This window comes from Ictalurus punctatus, chromosome 14, assembly GCF_001660625.3.
Source record: "Ictalurus punctatus breed USDA103 chromosome 14, Coco_2.0, whole genome shotgun sequence".
In the NCBI taxonomy this organism is placed as follows: Eukaryota; Metazoa; Chordata; class Actinopteri; order Siluriformes; family Ictaluridae; genus Ictalurus; species Ictalurus punctatus.
The window spans coordinates 20205086-20224942 of record NC_030429.2 but is presented as its reverse complement, the minus strand read 5'-3'; the positions used below and the strand labels follow the sequence as shown (position 1 = coordinate 20224942).

General features: G+C 42.3%; 1 protein-coding gene across 6 annotated transcripts in view; it reads left to right on the top strand.

Annotated features, from left to right (window-relative positions):
- Nucleotides 1-19857, top strand: part of myo9ab (myosin IXAb) — a 110112-nt gene that overhangs the window by 85147 nt on the left and 5108 nt on the right. For 4 of the 6 annotated variants that reach the window (XM_017484984.3, XM_017484985.3, XM_017484981.3 and 1 more), the window contains exons 23-44: nt 1520-1669; nt 3005-3318; nt 4068-5126; nt 5356-5443; nt 5738-5947; nt 7609-7706; nt 7828-7934; nt 9270-9490; nt 9622-9738; nt 9900-10088; nt 10172-10219; nt 10373-10484; nt 10802-10863; nt 11086-11278; nt 12985-13113; nt 13223-13328; nt 13868-13999; nt 14078-14201; nt 14390-14443; nt 15641-15858; nt 15973-16112; nt 19498-19857. The exon at nt 19498-19857 is cut by the window's right edge and continues 2461 nt beyond it. In XM_017484984.3, the coding sequence (XP_017340473.1) occupies nt 1520-1669; nt 3005-3318; nt 4068-5126; nt 5356-5443; nt 5738-5947; nt 7609-7706; nt 7828-7934; nt 9270-9490; nt 9622-9738; nt 9900-10088; nt 10172-10219; nt 10373-10484; nt 10802-10863; nt 11086-11278; nt 12985-13113; nt 13223-13328; nt 13868-13999; nt 14078-14201; nt 14390-14443; nt 15641-15858; nt 15973-16112; nt 19498-19857 (4231 nt within the window). The remainder of the gene's footprint in view (nt 1-1519; nt 1670-3004; nt 3319-4067; nt 5127-5355; nt 5444-5737; nt 5948-7608; nt 7707-7827; nt 7935-9269; nt 9491-9621; nt 9739-9899; nt 10089-10171; nt 10220-10372; nt 10485-10801; nt 10864-11085; nt 11279-12984; nt 13114-13222; nt 13329-13867; nt 14000-14077; nt 14202-14389; nt 14444-15640; nt 15859-15972; nt 16113-19497) is intronic. The other 2 variants (XM_017484986.3, XM_017484982.3) reach the window with 2 other exon arrangements.

The window sequence follows — 19857 nt, the reverse complement described above, 5'->3', positions numbered from 1 at the left end:
CTACATAAAGTGGCACATGGGGCATTTTATCAAAAGGAAAATGTATTTCAGCTGGTTTTAGGCAGATGAAAGAAACATGTAATTAAGCAAAATGACACAAGCAAGAGTGAGGTTATACTGAACGTCAGCTGTGATGTTGTATGAGGTTATACAACACCACTGTGATTAACACAGGGAATTACAGCCGTGCTAATATTCAGTGTAACAGCACAATTGTGAGTGTGAGATTGTTTTTATACGACATTTTCATGAATAAGAAATCAATCTCGAGTAACTGACATTTCGGACACAATGTCGTCAAAAGTCCCGTTTCTTTTTGCTCAGCGAACGGAAATACATCCCGAAGAAGCTATACTTCTCCGCTAGCTAGCTCACAATTATTTGTACCTTCCTGTTACAGGTGCGTGCGATGAAATCGGCTTCTCTTCTTCCTTTTCATCTCCATCCGACGAGCTTTTGTATTTTAAGTCGGAAGTTACGTTCATGAAAACTGTAATATGTTCGCCATTTCCGCTGATGATGTCACTAACTCGACTGTAGAAACGGTTTCGGCAGGACTGTTGCTTGAATTGGAATTTTACGTGGTGAAAACAGACAAGCGGAGTGATACAAACAGTGAACTGTCCCAGTGCGTTTATAATAAATATAAGCACTCTTGGAACGCCGGCCGTCCAATCAGATAGAGAATCGTAAATAACAATTGTATAAATGTGAATTGTATTTGGGCAGCGAGGTCTGCTCTGACAGCCTTAACTAACATGCTGAGGATAAAATATTTGATAAGCAAGTAGATTAGATGTTTATCTTGCAAGTCCTCAACAAGCTGACTGCTAGTGCCCATCACTAGTCTGAGTTACAGTTTAAACAAGATATTCTGTAACTTTTGGATATTTGTGATTCTGTAAAAAAAAAAAAAAAAAAGTACTAAGAGTATATTTGTCTGCCTCTCTCTCTTTCTTTCTCTCTCTTTCTCTCTCTGTTTTTCTCTCTTTCTCTTTCTTTCTCTTTCTCTCTCTTTCTCTTTCTCTCTCTCTCTCTTTCTCTCTCTCTTTGTCTCTCTTTCTCTCTCTGTTTCTCTCTCTTTCTCTTTCTGTTTCTCTCTCTCTCTTTCTCTCTATCTCTCTTTGTCTCTCTTTCTCTCTCTGTTTCTCTCTTTCTCTCTGTTTCTCCCTGTTTCTCCCTGTTTCTCTCTCTGTTTCCCTCCCTTTCTCTCTCTGTTTCTCTCTCTCTCTGTTTCTCTCTCTCTCATTCTCTTTCTCTCTCTCACTCTCTCTTTCTCTCTTTTTCTCTTTCTCACTCACTCTCTCTCTCTTTCTCTCTCTTTTTCTCTTTCTCTCTCCCTCTCTCTTTCTCTCTCTCTTTTTCTCTTTCTCTCTCACTCTCTCTCTCTTTCTCTCTCTTTTTCTCTTTCTCTCTCCCTCTCTCTTTCTCTCTCCCTCTCTCTTTCTCTCTCTCTTTTTCTCTTTCTCTCTCACTCTCTCTCTCTCTTTCTCTCTCTCTGTCCATCTCTCTTGCGCAGGTGTTTTTGCGAGAGGCTCAGAGACAGAAGCTGCAGAACCTGCTCCACCAGGAGGTGCTGAGAAGGATCGTAGCTCTGCAGAGGAGATTCAGAGCCCTGCTGGAGAGACGAGCGTTTACCAATCAGAGACGTGCTGCACGTGTCATTCAGGTACACAAGAGCTCTTCCATCAAAAAGCCCTGCTAATGTCATGTATTCAGGGATGTGATCATTTATCCTCACTGAAGCACTGAGCATTTTCACTGCTCAGGATTTGTCTAGAATTGTCTCGTCAAAGCACGACTTTCACCCTGGGAGAAAAGCACAATTAATTAGCAAGCTAGGAATGAAATAATCTTCATGCTGATTGTTTTTGTCACTGTGTTTGTTAAACTGGCTGTTTGTTTACCTAATGTATAATGAATAAAATATATGATTTTGTTGTTGTTTTTTTTTAAAGTAGAGGCAGCTACTGTATAGGCAGAAAATACTGTATGGATTTTGGTAGTAGATGGGCTGGTTTGCGTATTTTCTCACCCAACAGTCTCTAGAGTTTACACAGAATGGTGCAGTGGAAAAAAAAAAAAAAGACATTGCATGAGCGACAGTTCTGTGGCTGGAAGATGGCCAGACTGGTTTGAGCTGCCAGGAAGAAGGAAGTAACTCAAATAAGCACTCTTTACAACCGTGGTGAGCAGAAAAGCATCTCAGCAGGCACAGCACATTAAACCTTGAGGCTGAAGGGCTACTACAGCAGTTGAAGATTAGAAAAACATCACCTGGTCTTTGTCCTGTCTTTAACTGTCCAGTTTGTGTGAGTCTGTACCCATGACGTCAGCAGATTCTTGTTCTCGGCTGACAGGAAAGGAACCTGATGTGTCTTTTGCTCCTGTAGTCGATCCACCTCAAGGGTTGATGTGTTGTGCATTCTGAGATGCTTTTCTGCTCACCACGGCTGTAAAGAGTGCTTATTTGAGTTACTATAGACTTCCTGTCAGCTCAAACCAGTCTGGTCATTCTCCACTGATCCAGCTCATCAGTAAGGTGTTTCAGCCTGCAGACCCTCTGCACACAGGATGGAGTTTTTTGTTTGTTTGTTTGTTTGTTTTTCACACCATTTTATGTAAACTCTAGAGGCTGCTGTGTGTGAAAATTCCAGAAGATTTCTGAAAAACTCAAACCAGCTCATCCGGTCATACCACCAAACATCCCATGATTAAAGTCCCAGAGATGACACTTTTTCTACATTCTGATGTTTGACGTGAACATTAACTGAAGCTCTTGACCTGTATCTGCATGATTTTATGTATTGTGCTGATGCCACATGATTGAATGATTGGATAGCTGCATAAAAGAGGTGTGCAGGTGTACAGGTGTTCTCAAAGTGAGCCGTGTGCGTATATATATATATATATATATATATATATATATATATATATATATATATATATATATACGTGATTTTCTATTGTACTTATGCAGATATCTTTCTCTGTCTTTTTACAGCACTGGTGGCGTAAGTGTATGCTAACCCATAGCAGTGAGAGTGCTGGTGTTTCTGAGATGCAGCATGAGGCAGCGGTGTGTGTGCAGGCAGCGTGGAGAGGCTACAGGGAGAGGAGGCTCTATCTGCTGCAGAGGGACGCAGTGCTGCTGCTGCAGAGAAGCTGGAGACGATGTGTGCAGCAACAGAGACACAGAGCTGCATGTCTTATCCAGGCATTCTGGAGGGCACACAGGCAAAGGCAGAGATATTGGCAGCTATTTAAAGCTGTCGTAACACTGCAGGCTGCCTGGAGAGGGCGTCGGACCCGGCAGAGGTAACGCACTATTACGACCGGTTCAGAATGGAAATGAGAGCTTACTGTTTCTCAGTCTGTTGTCAAGCTATGAGTGTTATAGTCACTTACATTCAGTTGATTCTTTTTTTTTTCCTTTTAGCAGTAATAGAGTTTTCATATATTGTTAGATATATAAAATATATATTGATATAATCTATATACACACTACCAGTCAAAAGTTTGTGGACACTCGAGTGAGATGTTTCTCATGATCTTAAAAGCCTTTTGATCTGAACGTATATGATTAAATGTTTGAAATTGGTGTTACAGACAAGAATATAATCGTGCCAACGTATTAATTTCTTTCATTAGAAAACTAACATTTTATTCACAAATTTTTTTTTTAAACGGACGACTCGGAGCGAAATATTTCCAAAAAGCAGCCAGCGAAGGTGTGAATTCCTTTACTAGTGTTTAAAAAGCATCTCAGGGAAATTCCACAAGAAATCGTGTGAGAAAACGCCAAGAATACATTTCTGGAAATTGTAGGTAAAAAGCGTGTCTACTTTGAAGATGCTAAAATATTAAATTATTTTGATTTATTTCGGATTTTTTATCACAACATAATTCCCATAGTTCCGTTTGTGTTACTGCAGAGTTTTGATGAATGAATGAGTGTGTCTAAACTTGACTTGTAGTGTGTGTGTATATATATTGTTATTTTTGATTGAATGTCACAATGATGCACTATTTTATTTCATTTCATTGCCATCATTACTTTTCTCCAGGTGTAGAAGTTTGCGAGAGGAGCAGAAGAGGACTAGAACAGACCATGGACAAGATAACGCACAAGAAGGCCTCCAGAACCTTACTGATACCAAGCCAACTTGCCTAGACTCACAGTTATCTCAGCCAAGCTCACAGGTTTCACAGGAGTGCAGAATGGATACCGAGACCCTGCCGTCAGAGCTTTCCAGACCTCTGGATGACAGCACTCTTAAGAGCCGAGCCAAGCGAGAAAGCAGGAGGAAGAGAGAACTGGAACAGGCAACATTCAGTCTGAAATTGCTGAAGGTGCGATCCAATACTCTTCCCCTTGCTGGCGAACCAATCTCCCCAGAAAATAAAGCCTCTTCAAAAGCTCCTCTCTGTTCCTCCCTTCAGAGCTCCCTAGATAGCCATGGGAGCTTTGAGCTCCTTAGCGTTGATAACATGGAGCTGGAGGAAACTGACCTTCAAGCTCACGATCCCTCGTCTAAAAATCAGTCATCGTTAGTTGAGGAGAATAAAAGTGCTCTCATTTTGGAGCCTGAATCTGAGAAATCACAACCGAAAAAGCCAGAACCAACAAGTCCAGTGCAGGCTGGCCAAAGCACCTCAAAGCCTCTGTTCTATATATCAGATGAAGTCAGTAGTCCTGTGCGCAATGAGCTACACACACCATCTAAGTTGAAGTCTGTTCGAGAGAAAAAAGAGTCTCTGGTGTTTGTCATCAGCATGCAGAAGGAGAGTCCCGTAGACCAGAGCAGCCTGGATGCTCTCGAGAGCCTAGAGAAGGAAGCAGAGCAGAAACCAGGCTCTGACCAGCAGAAGAGCACATCATCAAGCATACAACCCGGAAATGCTCCCGTGAATCCGAACCCAAGCGTCCAGCCATCTCCAGCGCCATCATCCGGTACAACCAGGATGATGGCACAGCAAATGACCTCGCAGCCCAGAAAGGAGGAGGACGCGGTCAAAATGCAAGCTCAGCAGAAGGCGGTGACTCACAGTATCAGCGTCAGCATGAAGGAGAAAGCCACTAGTCTGGCCTTTTCTCCCAAACGCAGCAGGCTGACCTTCTCCAAGTGAGTGTGCTGAGTTCAAAATGAGAACACTTGATCATAATTCACTTTTAAGACTGAAATACAACTTCTATTACTTTCACTACCGTTAATGAAAATAAATGCTTTTTTTCCTGTCATATTTTTCCTGCATATACTGTGTGTAACCAGATAAGTTCGACCCATTACTCAGTGTGATATATAAATATATATATTTTTTCTTGTTGCCCCCCCGAATCCCCCCCGCGCCCAGATCTGATAAAGACCTGGCAAATCAGGAGCGTTCTTTGACCTTGCAAAGAGAACGAACATCAGGTTTCAGATCGATGAAGAGCAGAGAGGTGAAGATCATTTCTCACATACATACATGTCTTCTTATTCCTTCAGAATGATTATGACCCATTCCATTCCCAAGATTTAAGTGTTACATGCATGTTGTTCTTGCTGTTGTTGTTGTTTGCATGTTTTCAGCATTTGTGATTTCATGAAATGTTTCAAATCTTTCAAACTGCCTAAAGATTCATTTCAAGTGACATTTCATGTTTTGACCTCGTAAGACCTCTGATGCATTTGACAACTTTTTCTTAAGTTGTTGTGGTTGAGTTTTGATGGACCGAATCGCTTTGTACGATCAGGTGGCCCGAGCCGGCCGCCAAAAGAAAACCCGCACGGCTCGGACTCGCTCGGACTTCCTGAGCCGTGCCTGTAGCACAGAGGCTGATACTGACGACGAGGACGACGAAGAATATGAGTACACGCCTGTGATCTCTCACACGCTGCCCCTCCTTGGAGAGTCTCCAGACTCTCCCAGCCGTGAGCAAGACTTCCACAGTGACTCAGAGATGGTAAACTGAGCCACAGCATTGACTCCAGCTCTGTTCTGAACACCCCACAGTCCAGTGCTCTTCTTTTTGCCACTGGCTCTAACGACTGACGCTAAATCTTGGTCTGTGGTTGCCACTAAGTCAACATTCTCTAATCAATACCACACTTGTCTAGAAATATTAATAAGGATCATGACAGGATAAGTAATCATCTTAAACGGTGGAAGCCTCCAGTGAAAAAGCGATCGTTAGAATCTAGTCTTTGTCGAAAATGACCTTTCATTGGACATTATCCGGTCCATAAATCTGGCCACGTTTGTTGTGTTTGTTGGGGAATGTTGGCTTTGTGTAAAGAGGCCTTCTCTCCTAATCTCCTCCAGGTTGGTCCACCTGCTCTGGGTACTGGGTCTCTAGTGGGTGTTTCTGATTTATTAACCCAGAGATATGGCTTACTCTCCTTTCTTTTTAACCCCAACCTTCCTACAGTGAATTTGCACCCCCCCTTGTTTGTGACGATGAAGAGATTCTTCACTGAAGATCTAACAAAGTGCTTGACATACACTAGTTTGACCTTTTTGCACTGATAACCAGCATGGAGTAGATGTTCATTACCATTTCCCACTCATTCCTTCGTTCATGAAATGCCACTCCTTCCCATTCACCGGTTCCTAGATGTTCATTCACGTGTCTCTTTTGTCTCTTAGTTCTGATTTCTACTTCTGCAATCTTTACATATGGGTCAGCATAGGTTTGTAGAGGAGCTGTTGTACACATGACAAACTCTTACCTGCAGCGCTGTGCATTGAGCGAACTCTGACCGATCAGGGAAGTATATCTGTCGAAACTGGTACGAGAATCCAAGGGTGCCAACATCTACCGCTTGCTATTGCGATACAGGAGCCGGCTGAAAACTACGCTTTGTACGATTTTTCATATAAAGCAGTGGTCGGACTAGACGCGAATAAATCAGTCACCTGGCAGAAAAGCCGATTCACTGAAGGGTAAAGGATGAGGGTTGTGAAAGATGCACGTTCGCTTCTAGTAGTAGTTAGATTTGCTTTATCTAGGTCGATTTGAACCGTGAATTCATGAGCTTCTGTCTTATGATCCAGTCGAAATCAAGTGGGTGTTTTTGGGCAGTTAAACAAACGTATGAGCTACTTATTATTAGATCATACCAGACTTTTGCCATGCGGTTTTCTTGACATGTACATTAAACATAGCCATCTCGTCTATGACCCATGTACACTAGGGTATTTGTTGTAAAATTCTGTTTGTTCTCTCGGACTGCGAGGAATTTCTTTTTCTAGCAACGTTGGCACCATTCAGGATCAGATACTTAACTAGGACACAAAAGCAGAATGAAGATGGTTGGTAGATGTGCAATGTTACTACAAGCACCTATGTAACCCGTCTTCGAAACATTGCTAAAACAGTGGCGCGACAAGGAATTATTGGACAGAGATGAGAAAGTTCTTGCTCTGTGCAAGTGTTTTGACAGACACCTGTGCCTGATAGCTATAAGTTTGCAGAGATTCAGAAGTATAAATCATCTCTTAATGCATAAAATACAACTAGAATGAAACCTGTATAAGTAGTTGTTGCTGTATTTGTCACAGCCGGGAGAACGGTGTATTCTGCTTCGAATATGGGTCTTTATAGACTTCCCTGTCTCTTCATAGCCCACTCAGAAAGATCAGAAGCGGCTCCAGAAGACCATGTCCTCAGGAGATCTGGGAAAGGTCGACTCATTGAGAAAGTCCTCCAACTCGGATGGCAGGTCAGAGAGCATTTCAACCTCGTGGGTTTTTTTTGTTTTGTTTCAGATTTAAGATCGATCGTGTTGTTCTCCATACAAATTCATTTACTCTTGTTCCGTTCTGCTTCGCTGGACTGCTCAGTGGGGTGAGGGGTAAGATGCGCTTCTGGGGAAAGGGAAAGCATGGTGATAAGAAGATGTCCATCAGGGGACACTCAGCAGATGCCGATCTCACAAAGACTCGCAATGGTAAGAACGCAGAAAGAGCGGCTCTTCTTGTGCTTTAGCGACTCTACTGTTCAAAAACTATTCGAATTGTTTTTTTTTTATGCTTACGTATAATATTTTTCAGAGATCTGTGAATATTAGGAAAATGATGCAACTTATGTATGGAATTGAGGCTTGCCCAGGCATTGATTACTGACTCGAACAGTCGAAAGAGCTATGTCAGTCTTTAAAGATTTAAAGAGATGAATGAATAAATCTGTCATGATGCAGTATGATACAGCAGTGTCAGGTTGTCTGTGATCTATCTCTCTCTCTCTCTCTCTCCCTCTCTCTATCGCTCACTCTCTCTCTCTCGCTCACTCTCCCTCTCTCTATCGCTCACTCTCTCTCTCTCGCTCACTCTCCCTCTCTCTATCGCTCACTCTCTCTCGCGCTCTCTCACTCTCTCTCACTGTCTCTCTCGCTGTCTTTCTCTCTCACTCTCTATCTCTCTTTCTCTCACTCTCTCTCTCTCGCTCACTCTCCCTCTCTCTATCGCTCACTCTCTCTCTCTCTATCGCTCACTCTCTCTCGCGCTCTCTCTCTCTCTCTCCCTCTCTCTATCGCTCACTCTCTCTCGCTCACTCTCTCTCTCTCTCTCTCTCTCTATCGCTCACTCTCTCTCGCGCTCTCTCACTCTCTCTCACTGTCTCTCTCGCTGTCTTTCTCTCTCACTCTCTATCTCTCTTTCTCTCACTCTCTCTCCCGTGCTCTCTCTCACTTTCTCTCTCTCACTCACTCTCCCTCTCTCTCTCTCCCTCACTCTCTCTCCCTCTCTCTTTCACTCTCTCTCACTCACTCTCCCTCTCTCTCTCCCTCACTCTCTCTCCCTCTCTCTTTCACTCTCTCTCACTCTCTTCCTCTCTCTCTCCCTCTCTCACTCTCTGTCCATCTCTCCCTCCCTCCCTCTCTCACTCTCTCTGTCCATCTCTCTCTCTCTCTCTCTCCCCCTCTTTCTCTCACTCTCTCACTCTCTTACTCTCTCTCCCTCTCTCTGTCCATCTCTCTCCCTCTCTCTCTCACTGTCTCGCACTCTCTTGCACTCTCTCTCACACTTTCTCTCACACGTTCTCTCGCACTCTCTCTCTCTCTCACTCTCTCTCACACTCTCTCTCTCTCTCTCACTGTCTCGCACTCTCTTGCACTCTCTCTCACACTTTCTCTCACACGTTCTCTCGCACTCTCTCTCTTTCACTCTCTCTCACACTCTCTCTCTCTCACTCTCTCTCTCTCTCTCTCTCACTGTCTCGCACTCTCTTGCACTCTCTCTCACACTTTCTCTCGCACTCTCTCTCTCTCTCTCTCTCTCTCTCTCAGGCTCTCCTTCTGCCAGTCCTGAGCACAGCAGAGCAGCAGATCATGGTCGGGACAGCAAGGAGAACAGGGAGCCAGAAATGAGAATGATGACGATGAAGCGGAGGCGGAGTGTGAAGATTAGCAGCATGCCTCAGGAGCCGTCTCCATGGCAGAACGACTCTCTCCATATCCTCACTTGTACAGCCGACTACTGCAGCATGAACGACTTCCTCATGAAGAAGGTAGATTTCGGATTCTCCAAGCGTCACACTGTCGTGGGATCGAAAGAAACCACATGTCATTTGAAGCATGAACTCACGATCGAAAACCAATTCCTATTTCATCGAAATGTCCTTAAATTGTCATGTGACAGATAAATGACCTGGAGACTGAGGACAGTAAGAAGGACACTCCTGTCGATGTGGTCTTTAAGAAGGCGCTAAAAGAGTTTCGTCTCAACATCTTCAATTCCTACTCCACGGCCCTGGCTGTAAGAACCTTGCTGACATTTAGTCGCATTTAGTCTGAAATGGATCAAACAGCAAGATGACGACGAATTTACAAAATGCAAACACATCCCATTTTAAACAGTATATTTTTCTATATCGCGTCCGTACACACCGTGTTTACGCTCTCTCTTCTCTGTCACAGCTGGATGATGGTAAGAGCATCAGGTATAAGGATCTGTACGCACTGTTTGAGCACATTCTGGAGAAGAGCATGCGTCTGGAGCAGAGAGACTGGTCAGAATCACCGGTTAAGGTCTGGGTCAACACCTTTAAAGTCTTCCTGGATGAGTTTGTGACTGAGTACAAACCCACGCACGGCACCATCAGCAAGGTAAGTGATGGTTAAGATTTCTCTTACCTGGAAATGTTGTGTGTCTAGACGTTTATCTCTGATTCGGTGACTCTGTCTTACAGGCTCCCAAACCAGAACGCAAGAAGAGAAGGAAAAAGGAGGCAGACATTGTGAGACATTTCCTTGCTGTTTGCGATTTTTAATTCTTCTTTTCTTTTAGCGCTGTGTTTCGAGCCATTGTAACGTGTGAAACACTGAATGGTGTGTTTATCTGTCGAACCCTGAACACTAAGCTCACTCGAAATCTCTGTTGGCCCCTGCAGGTGGAGGAGCACCTGGGTCACATTTTCAAGTCCACTCAGTACAGCATTCCCACATACTGCGAGTACTGCTCTTCTCTCATTTGGATGATGGACAGAGCATGTGTCTGCAAATGTGAGTTTTTTTATGGAACGCTTGTTTGATATTGTAAATCTTCCTGTATGTAATTTTGATCGGCGTGAGAGCGCCGTAATCCGATTGGCTCCCTTTAACCCTATACATGTCGCTGAATGATTTGATTAGACTTCTTTGCAACATCCTTTTCCTCCTCTCTCACTCCTTCTCTCTGATCTCTTCAAGCTTCCACCCATTCTTACCATGTTGAACAAGGAGTGGTCTTATGTCTTTATTTATATTATTATTTTGAACTGCCTGTCATTCTGTTCAGCGGCGAGATGTTGACACCGACGTTGCTTTGTTTTCTCTCACAGTGTGCCGCTATGCCTGTCACAGGAAGTGCTGCTTAAGGATGACGACTACATGTAGCAAAAAGGTACAAGAATGTGTGTGTGTGTGTGTGTGTCTGCGATACATTGACCCTGTTCTGTATTAGGCTTAAGAGATATATATATATATATATATATATATATATATATATATATATATATATATATATGTAATGTTATATATATTCTCTTACTCTGTTCTGAATGTTTTCAACCAGAGCGAAAGCATTTCATTTATCTGAAATACTTGCTGGTTTATCTGCGTGCAGTTTGACCCAGAGCAGTCTTCGCGGCAGTTTGGCGTGGAGCTGTCTCAGTTAACCAGCGATGACAGAGCTGTACCTGTGGTGGTGGAGAAGCTCATCAACTACATAGAGATGCATGGGCTCTACACAGAGGGCATCTACAGGAAGTCTGGGTCAACCAATAAAATCAAAGAGCTGAAGATGGGACTGGACACAGGTGAATCACATCTCTTTAGTCCAAATGGGCAAGGCTTATTTGTACAAACATTGTAAGCGTAACTAGGATATTATAAAAACTACAGTAGACTTTTAGTGTGGTCGATCATCTTTGATGAGCTATAGTAGCTATATCAACCTGCAGGTTTCGTAGGGGTGTCCTGGTGAAATTCCCCCATTGGCCCTTATCTATCATGGCCCCCTAATAATAATAATAATCCCCATTTCTGAATTGGCTACATCACTCTCTCCTCTCCACTAATAGAGGGTGTGCACGTGACGTCACGGTAGCCAGAACTCGCCGCGGTCACGCCCACTGGGTAGTAAAAAGACTGAGCGGCAGCATTAGTGTATAGCGTGAATTCTGCAGAAACACACACACACACAAAAACGCGTCTAAAATGGGAAAAAGCTGTTGGGAGATCGACTGTGCTAACAGATTCAACAAAAATTAGGAGCTAACTTTTTACTGAGTGCCAAAAAACAAAACCATTCACTCATTGTTTACTAAGTGGAGCAGTGTAAGTGTAAGATCTTTTGGTATGTGGTGTTCATGTTGTACACTGATGAATAATTTGCTACATAATTCTTTTTAAAAGCTGCCTATTTCCATTGATGAATAACGGGGACTTATTCATTCTCTGACTGTGTTTTACCTTCACAAATATATAACGTTAGTAAGTGGAAGCAGTGTTAGCGACAGACAAACTAGGACTAGCTAGCTTACGGTTTACCAGATAAAATAATAGAATAAAATAAAAAACATTTGTACATACCTGTCCACATACAACCAGAATGTTTATTGGTGTTCTTGTCACTTTAATTTCTCCAACAAATCCCGCCTTGAAGTAGGACCAAGCGTCAAGGCTTTTGTATGCATTCAGGCTTTGCTTAGTGTATTTCCCTGGCGTCAAAATCAGGTACATATAAATGTGGGGAAAACCGATTTCTGGCCACATGCCGATGTCCATGGATCACAGGTTCTTGGGCAAGTTGTAAGAGTCACTGTCGAGTCCAACTGCCTTTAATTGAAGCTAATACTCATTAGTTATACTAGCGTTTTCATAGCTTCCCCTATTAAAATCAGTCGTTTTGCTGGATGTTTTGCCACTCACTTTCCCGTGAGAAAGTGACATCAATGCATACCCTTTATAGCTGATGTATGGTGGGTGTTCTGGCACACTATGGGTGCTGTCGCATCATCCGGGTGGACGCTACACACTAGTGGTTGTTGAGGAGATCCCCTCTCCCCCCAATACTATGTAAAGCGCTGAGAGTGTCTAGAAAAGCGCTATATAAATGTAACTGTAACTAACTACAGTACAATTAAGCAGCGAGCCAGAAACCCTAAATACATATAGTACTATTATTTACTATATTGTTAGCAGTTAACAGTGGTTTCAAAAAAAAAAAGGAAAAAGAAAAATCTAGCCACATATTTAAGAAGTACGGAAGTACCGGTGCTAAATTGTCGTCGCTAATTAGAGCTTTTATACTCTATAATAAATATTATTATAAAATGAAATACTTGATATTTCTACAAATTTAACTCCTTAGTGTCCTTTTGGGAAAATGTCTGACTGTATGTTTTGGATATTTTCTTGTTATGCTTCCTCAGTAAAGCTGATGTTACTGTGTACACATGACCCACAGCATAATAATGTTTTAAGGTCATATAGTCATCCTGCATGCTGGTTCTTATTTCAGATGCTAATGCTGTGAATCTGGATGACTATAACATCCACGTAATTGCCAGCGTGCTGAAGCAGTGGCTGCGGGACCTTCCCAATCCTCTGATGACCTTCGAACTTTATGAGGAGTTCCTCAGGGCAACAGGTACGGTGACCTGTAGTTGGTCTCTTGAGCAGACGTAACCTTGTTTCCATTGAACTTATGGCTCCTTCGATAGTTCTACTGCAGCTTATTGCGATGTTGCTTGGTTCAGGTTTGCAGGACAAGAAAGAATTGGTGAAAGGTGTGTATACAGTGATCGATCAGCTCAGCAGGACTTACCTGAGCACACTGGAGAGACTCATCTTCCACCTAGTCAGGTACGGCAAAGAAAGTTTGGTGACACGGTAACACCCTGAGAGAACACCTAAACCGGTTTACTAACAGGGCCATGTGTTGTCTGTTCTGCTTTTTTAATGAATATGCAGAAATTATGTGGAAAATTATGAGAAAGTCTGTTGAATCATGACTCAACATGCTCTCATATCTGCACTTGTTTATTTTGCATGAATTTCTGAAACAGTATTAAGACAGTATTAACACTTTAATGCGTTTAATTAACATTATACTAGATGCGTAAGTACGATAAGTTTCAGCTTTTCCTGGGGGTCTCTTCGAGATCCGAATTTGCCACAGCTGTCGAGAACAAAAAAGCGATCGATTGTAAATTACCCACAACGTTACTACCCTATGCTAACTGCGCATGAGTTATCACGTTGCACGTACAAGTTAATTTAGCACGCATTATTCTGAATCTCAGTCACTCAGGCAATACATGTGCCATTGGTAATTTGAACTTTAATAAGACCGAAAAGATTCTCCCCTTAACTCCCCTTGTCTCCCCTTATCTGTTTTTCAGGATCTCATTGCAGGAGGAGACGAACCGGATGAGCGCTAATGCTCTGGCCATTGTGTTTGCTCCCTGTATCCTGCGGTGTCCTGACAGCATTGACCCTCTACAGAGTGTACAGGACATCGGCAAGACCACTGCGTAAGACATCCACCTTGCGCATATTTATTATGTACGATTCGAAGTCTGTATATATAACGTTGTTGATTTGTGCCTCAGCTGTGTGGAGCTGATCATCGGTGAACAGGTGAATAAATACAGAGCCAGACTGAAGGACATCAGCACTCTGGAGTTCGCTGAGAGCAAAGCCAAGATCCGTCTCACGCACATCAGGAGGTCAATGGTATGAGTACTGATGACGATCCGGAATCAGTTCTGTAGATCATCCATCTTTTCGTGTTGATATTTGATTAACAAACAGCTGCATATATGGGTACTTGGCAAGAAATCATCTTTTCCGCATGTGTTTGGAGACGTTCCCATCCCAATAACCCCTTTCTCCCCTCTTCCCCTCACTTACCCCTCCTTCAGAAACCAGTACTAATCGCAGTTAGGTTTATGAGCATGAGCCGAACTGCCACCTCGGTATGTATGATTGAGCACCGTAATCTCTTAACGCTGTGTAGTCCTTGTAATCGGCATCCGTGTAGCGTTGTCGCTAACATTGTCAGTCCTTCGTTGTCTTGTCACCTGTTCGCTCTGTAGGAAATGTGTAGCTTGAAAAGGGTTGTTAAATGAAGTGGATGGATATGTAATAAACTGGCCTTCTTTTGTCCCGTAGGCAGTGTCTGAGCAGGCTGATTGTTCTTGTCCACATGGTTTGTCTTGCAGCTGTAAGGTTAATTACAAAGCTGGATTCATGGGATAGCAAGATAGCTGTATCCATAATGTTCCTCTGCTGTTTGGAAATTCCAAAAACGTGTCAATGAAACAGCACCTGTTGTTATGACAACTATAATATATAAATATCCAACAAAAATAAAATGGAAATAAAATTACCGTGGACAGTTACCTTGGTTTGATATTATATGGATTACCTCGAGTATTGCAGCTACATATACCATTCGGATAGAAACAAAAGTAAAATGTAATTATTGATCTGTTTCTAATTTGACGATGATTATGAGTGTCCTCATAATTAAGTGACTATGTTTGTTTGGGACATTATACCTCTTATACTATAACTCTTTCATCTTAATCTTGGTTTAATCTGTATAACCTGAAACTAAACAAAGTTGTGCTCAGCTCACTGCTAAAATGGAAGCACTTACCAAATCCAGCTTTGTACTACTTTCTATAGGACAGTGTGCATGCTGCTCTGATGTTACTAGTTCATTCATTTGTTTGCTTATTGCTTTTCACACGTTGGCTTTTCAGCTTCATAATATAGCGACCTGTGCATTCAAAAAGTAAAGATTGTCTGTAGGGTTGCCTTTGCTTGGTGTCGTGCTTTCTGCACATTAGCACAAGACGATTCAGCTCTCGTGTAACCCTTATTAGTGAATACATCAAAAAAAGAGGTATTTGTTTGAAAAGGGTTGGTGTTACGTTTCTATTCAGGCTTCAATGAATCCAAGTGTACTTCCACTCCGTTTTTGATTTGCAAAACATTTTAACATTTTTCAAGGGTTATATATATATATATATTATAGTACTTCCATTGTAGACTGTCCATTATTAATTGTAGGATCTGTTGACCACATACACTTAATATGCTTGTTCTCTTTCGCCTTCTCCCCCTCTTTCCCTCTCGCTCTCTCCCCCTCTCTCTCATTCCATCAGGGTAAAAGTCGGTTTTCTAAAAGCAGTCCTATCACGCCTTCTCCGCCCACAAGTCCGCTGTCACCTGTGGTCACTGAAGGTGTACCAAATGTACCAAATGTACCAAATGTACCAAATGAAGATAGGGCGGAGTCAGGAATGAGCGAACAGCAACAGGCAGCGATGCAGCAAGAAGAAAAAGTGCTTTCTCAGCAAATAGAAAACTTACAGAAAGAGAAGTCAGTATCCCTTTCTCTCTCTCTCTCTCTCTCTCTCTCTCTCTCTCTCTCTCTCTCTCTCTCTCTCTCTCTCTGTCAGACTGTACTCACATTTCTCTGTTTGTGACTTTATAGGGAGGAGCTGACATTTGAAATGTTGGCATTGGAGCCGCGCACATCTGATGATGAGCTGCTAGAATCGGAGGCGTCTATAGGAACAGCAGACAGCTCAGAGAACCTAATAGCTGAACAGGAAGGAGCAACAGAGGCCTGGGGTAACTCAGCTGTTCAGCTATACAACTAAACTGTGCATGCTGTTTTATCCAATCAAGTAGACTAATGCTGTTTTCATGATTTATCGATTGGATGACTCAGATAACTGCTCTTCAATTCCAGTTCACTTATACAACTGTTTATAATTTGATTTTTATGGTTTATTTGGAACTAATCTTGTTTGCCTTACCTGTATAGTTGTATGTACAAGTAGTGGACACTAGATGGCAGTGAAGTAAAATTAAACACACACACACATACACACACACACACACACACACACACACACACACACACACACACACACAAAAGGAAAGGATAGCTTTGCACAAATGTCCTGAATCCAAATTAGTGCTACATGAAAACGTTACAGACATTAGCCTTCATTCTTGATAAAAGATTTTAAGAATCTCACTAGCAAGCACAGAAACACCAAAGACACGACATCTGTCTACAGCCTTGATGGTAGACCTGCCCTCACTCAGATGTCATCTGCTTTGACCCCCCCACCATTCTTTTCCTCATGCTTAGGAAAGGAGAAATGGTGATAATTCAGTTCAAGCGGTGTTGGGTAATAAGTAACCCTGATGTGACCTGAGCTTAAGCGCTTTTAGGAGGTATATGATCACATTTCTCAATGATAAAATAATCCTGCTTAAATTTAAATCACATCACGGCTATCTTAGTGAACTGCTTCTCCCCTACAACCCGAGCCACTCTCTCAGGTCCTCTAAGCTCGGACACCTCTCTGTCCCTAGATCGCGTCTCTCTACCACGGGTGACAGGTCTTTCAGTGTTGTAGCACCCAAGATCTGGAATTCACTCCGTCTGACTCTTCACAGCATCACATCCATCTCTGAGTTCAAACACCAACTTAAAACGTATCTGTTTTCTCAGTGTTGTTAGTCCTAATGTCTTGCTATGCATTTTGCTCTTAGTGACTGTACTACCTGTACATGTGTTTTTTTTTTTTTTTTGTGTTTGATTGTTCATTGTTTTTCACATGTTTTGTTTGTCCACGATTGTTCATTGTTTATGTAATATTGTATTGCTATTGTAAAGCGTCCTTGAGCTGTGGAAAGGCGATATATAAATTAAACATATTAGTATTATTGTTAGCGGAAGAATTGTCAAATCTTATCCTGGGAAACAGCCCATGGTGGAATCAAATGGCATATATGCCGGATGTAAACAATGTGTGCACTTCGTAAATTGGCTCATAAGGGGGCGACGGCTGGCTAAAAGCTGCCTATCAGCGTTTTGCACGTCACTCACCGTGAAGGTAGGTGCACAGTACAGATGAGAAACATTATTAACGCGAGGTTGACGCGATGACACATCATCAAGACATGTTTGGAAAAATTGAGCATTCATAAGCCCATTTTGTACTTTTCTAAATCCAGCTTGTACCTAAATCAAACAAACAAACAAACAAACAACAAAAAAAAGATTTTGGCTTTGGTCATCCTTTGGAGAAGATGTGGGGAAAACATGTCCCAGTTTTGCCACTGATCATCTATAGGCAACCGAAAGTTCTGTGAAACATGACCTTCTGAAAAGGCTGCAAGATACACGTTAAGTGTGTAAAGGCTTTATGCTTGTCCAACAAACCCCGAACCCATTCCTTCTCATATTTCTCAAATTTCTTAGCATCCATTGAAGCTGTACTGCAGAAGGAGCGTAGCGCTCTAAATAGTGGCATTTGTGAGGACAGTAACTGCCACAGAATTGACCTCTTATGAAGGAAAGTGAAAGCTAACCAACCAGGAGAGAGATTAAATACAGGTGGGTGTTTAGTAAGGTTTTGGGCCACCATGAGCCACCAGAAGAGCTTCGGCGTGCCTTTGCATAGATTCTCTGGAACTGTACAGTGCTGACGGAAAACACTTCCAAAAGATATTGCCACCATCGGTGTTTTGATGATGGTGGTAGAGAGCACCGTCTGACATCTTAGTCCAAAAGATGTTCAGAAGGGTTCAGGTCTGGTGAATGTGAAGGCCACGGCATATTATTTTACTTAGTTTTTATACTACTCAAAACATTCAGTAAGCCCTCGTGTTTTGCGGCTTGGGAACATCCTGGAAGGCACCACTCCCATCAGAATAGGCATGTTCAAGCACAGGATAGTAATCCTGCCTGGACACATTGGGTAGTTAGAATGAAAACAGCACACCTTAACGTGTAAGCTAAACCAAAAATATGCAGCAGAAATGAATCCGCTTTTAGGTTAACATTTAGGTTTAGTGAAAAACATTCATTAAAGTAAAACATACACTGCCGGTCAAAAGTTTGTGGACACTCGACTGAAATGTTTCTCATGATCTTAAAAACCTTTTGATCTGAAGGTGTGTGATTAAATGTTTGAAATCGGTGTTGTAGACTAAAAAATATAAACGTGCCGACATATTCATTTCTTTCATTAGAAAATTATCATTTTATTTACAAACAAATATTTTTCAACGGACGACTCGGAGCGAAATATTCAGAGAAGAGTCCGGCGTCGGTGTGAACTCCTTTAATACTGTTTAAAAAGCATCTCGGGGAGATTCCTCAAGAAATCGGGTGAGAAAACGCCAAGAATACATTTCTGGAAATTCTAGACAAAAAGGGGTCTACTTTGAAGATGATAAAATATGAAATTATTTTGATTTATTTTGGATTTTTTTATCACAACATAATTCCCATAGTTCCATTTGTCTTACTCCAGAGTCTTGATGACTTTAATATTCTACAATCTGGGGAAAATAAAGAATGAGTGTGTCTAAACTTTTTACCGGTAGTGTGTGTGTGTGTGTGTGTGTGTGTGTGTGTGTGTGTGTGTGTGTGTGTGTGTGTGTGTGTGTAAATATTTGGCAATGACCAAGAATCTTTTATGGCTTGTGTGTGAAAGGTTGATTTATCCAACCATACTAATGTTTGAAAGAGAACTTGAAAAACTCTGAACTTGGGAAAAAAAAAAAACTTTCATTTTTTGTGGGAATCCAATTCAGATATTAGTACAAGTCATGTGACCTGTATTTATTCAGATACTGTATATAGTTTGCAAGTGTAAGAACATGACCCAGATGGAGACTAAGACAAATGACTAAGACTAAAAGTGAACAATCCTTGCGCAAGGTCTAGTTTCTAGAACGTTAATGTGCCGATTATTGCAGCACTGTCACTTGGAAAAACTTCCAGATTATGCACAAGGGTTATATATGCATGGAAAACTACTCCACAAAGTTTAAGAATTTTAAATAAGATCAAGTGAAAAAATTTCTCCGTAGTTATTACCTATCCATCACTCCGTAGTAACTGATATGTAACTAAATGGCTGTGCTGTTTTCTGTGTATTGGCCTGATACTTGCTCTTACACGAAACTGCCTTCTACATTTCCTTTTCAGAGAAAAGCTGCTCCAGCGTTCGCTCCCGTAAGTCCGAGTCCAAAAGCAGACGGGCTTTACGCCGCCAGCCTGAATCTCTGGATTCGGTAGACTCGGCCGTCGCTTCTCTCTCCTCCAGCTCATCCACTCCTCACTACCGTTTCCGCTCGTCCTCCTCTGGCCCTCTCTTCTCTTCCCCCTCCTCCTCAGAACGCGCGCAGCACCTCTATCCTGAGCAGGAGGAATCAGACATAGACACGTTAACCACCCGTTGCTCTTCCAGCTCAGAGAAAACACGGCCCAGGAGCAGAGGCAACCGGAGCTGCCCACCCAAATCCAGAGAGCCTGGAGAAGGAGGAGGGAGGAGGAGAGACACTGATT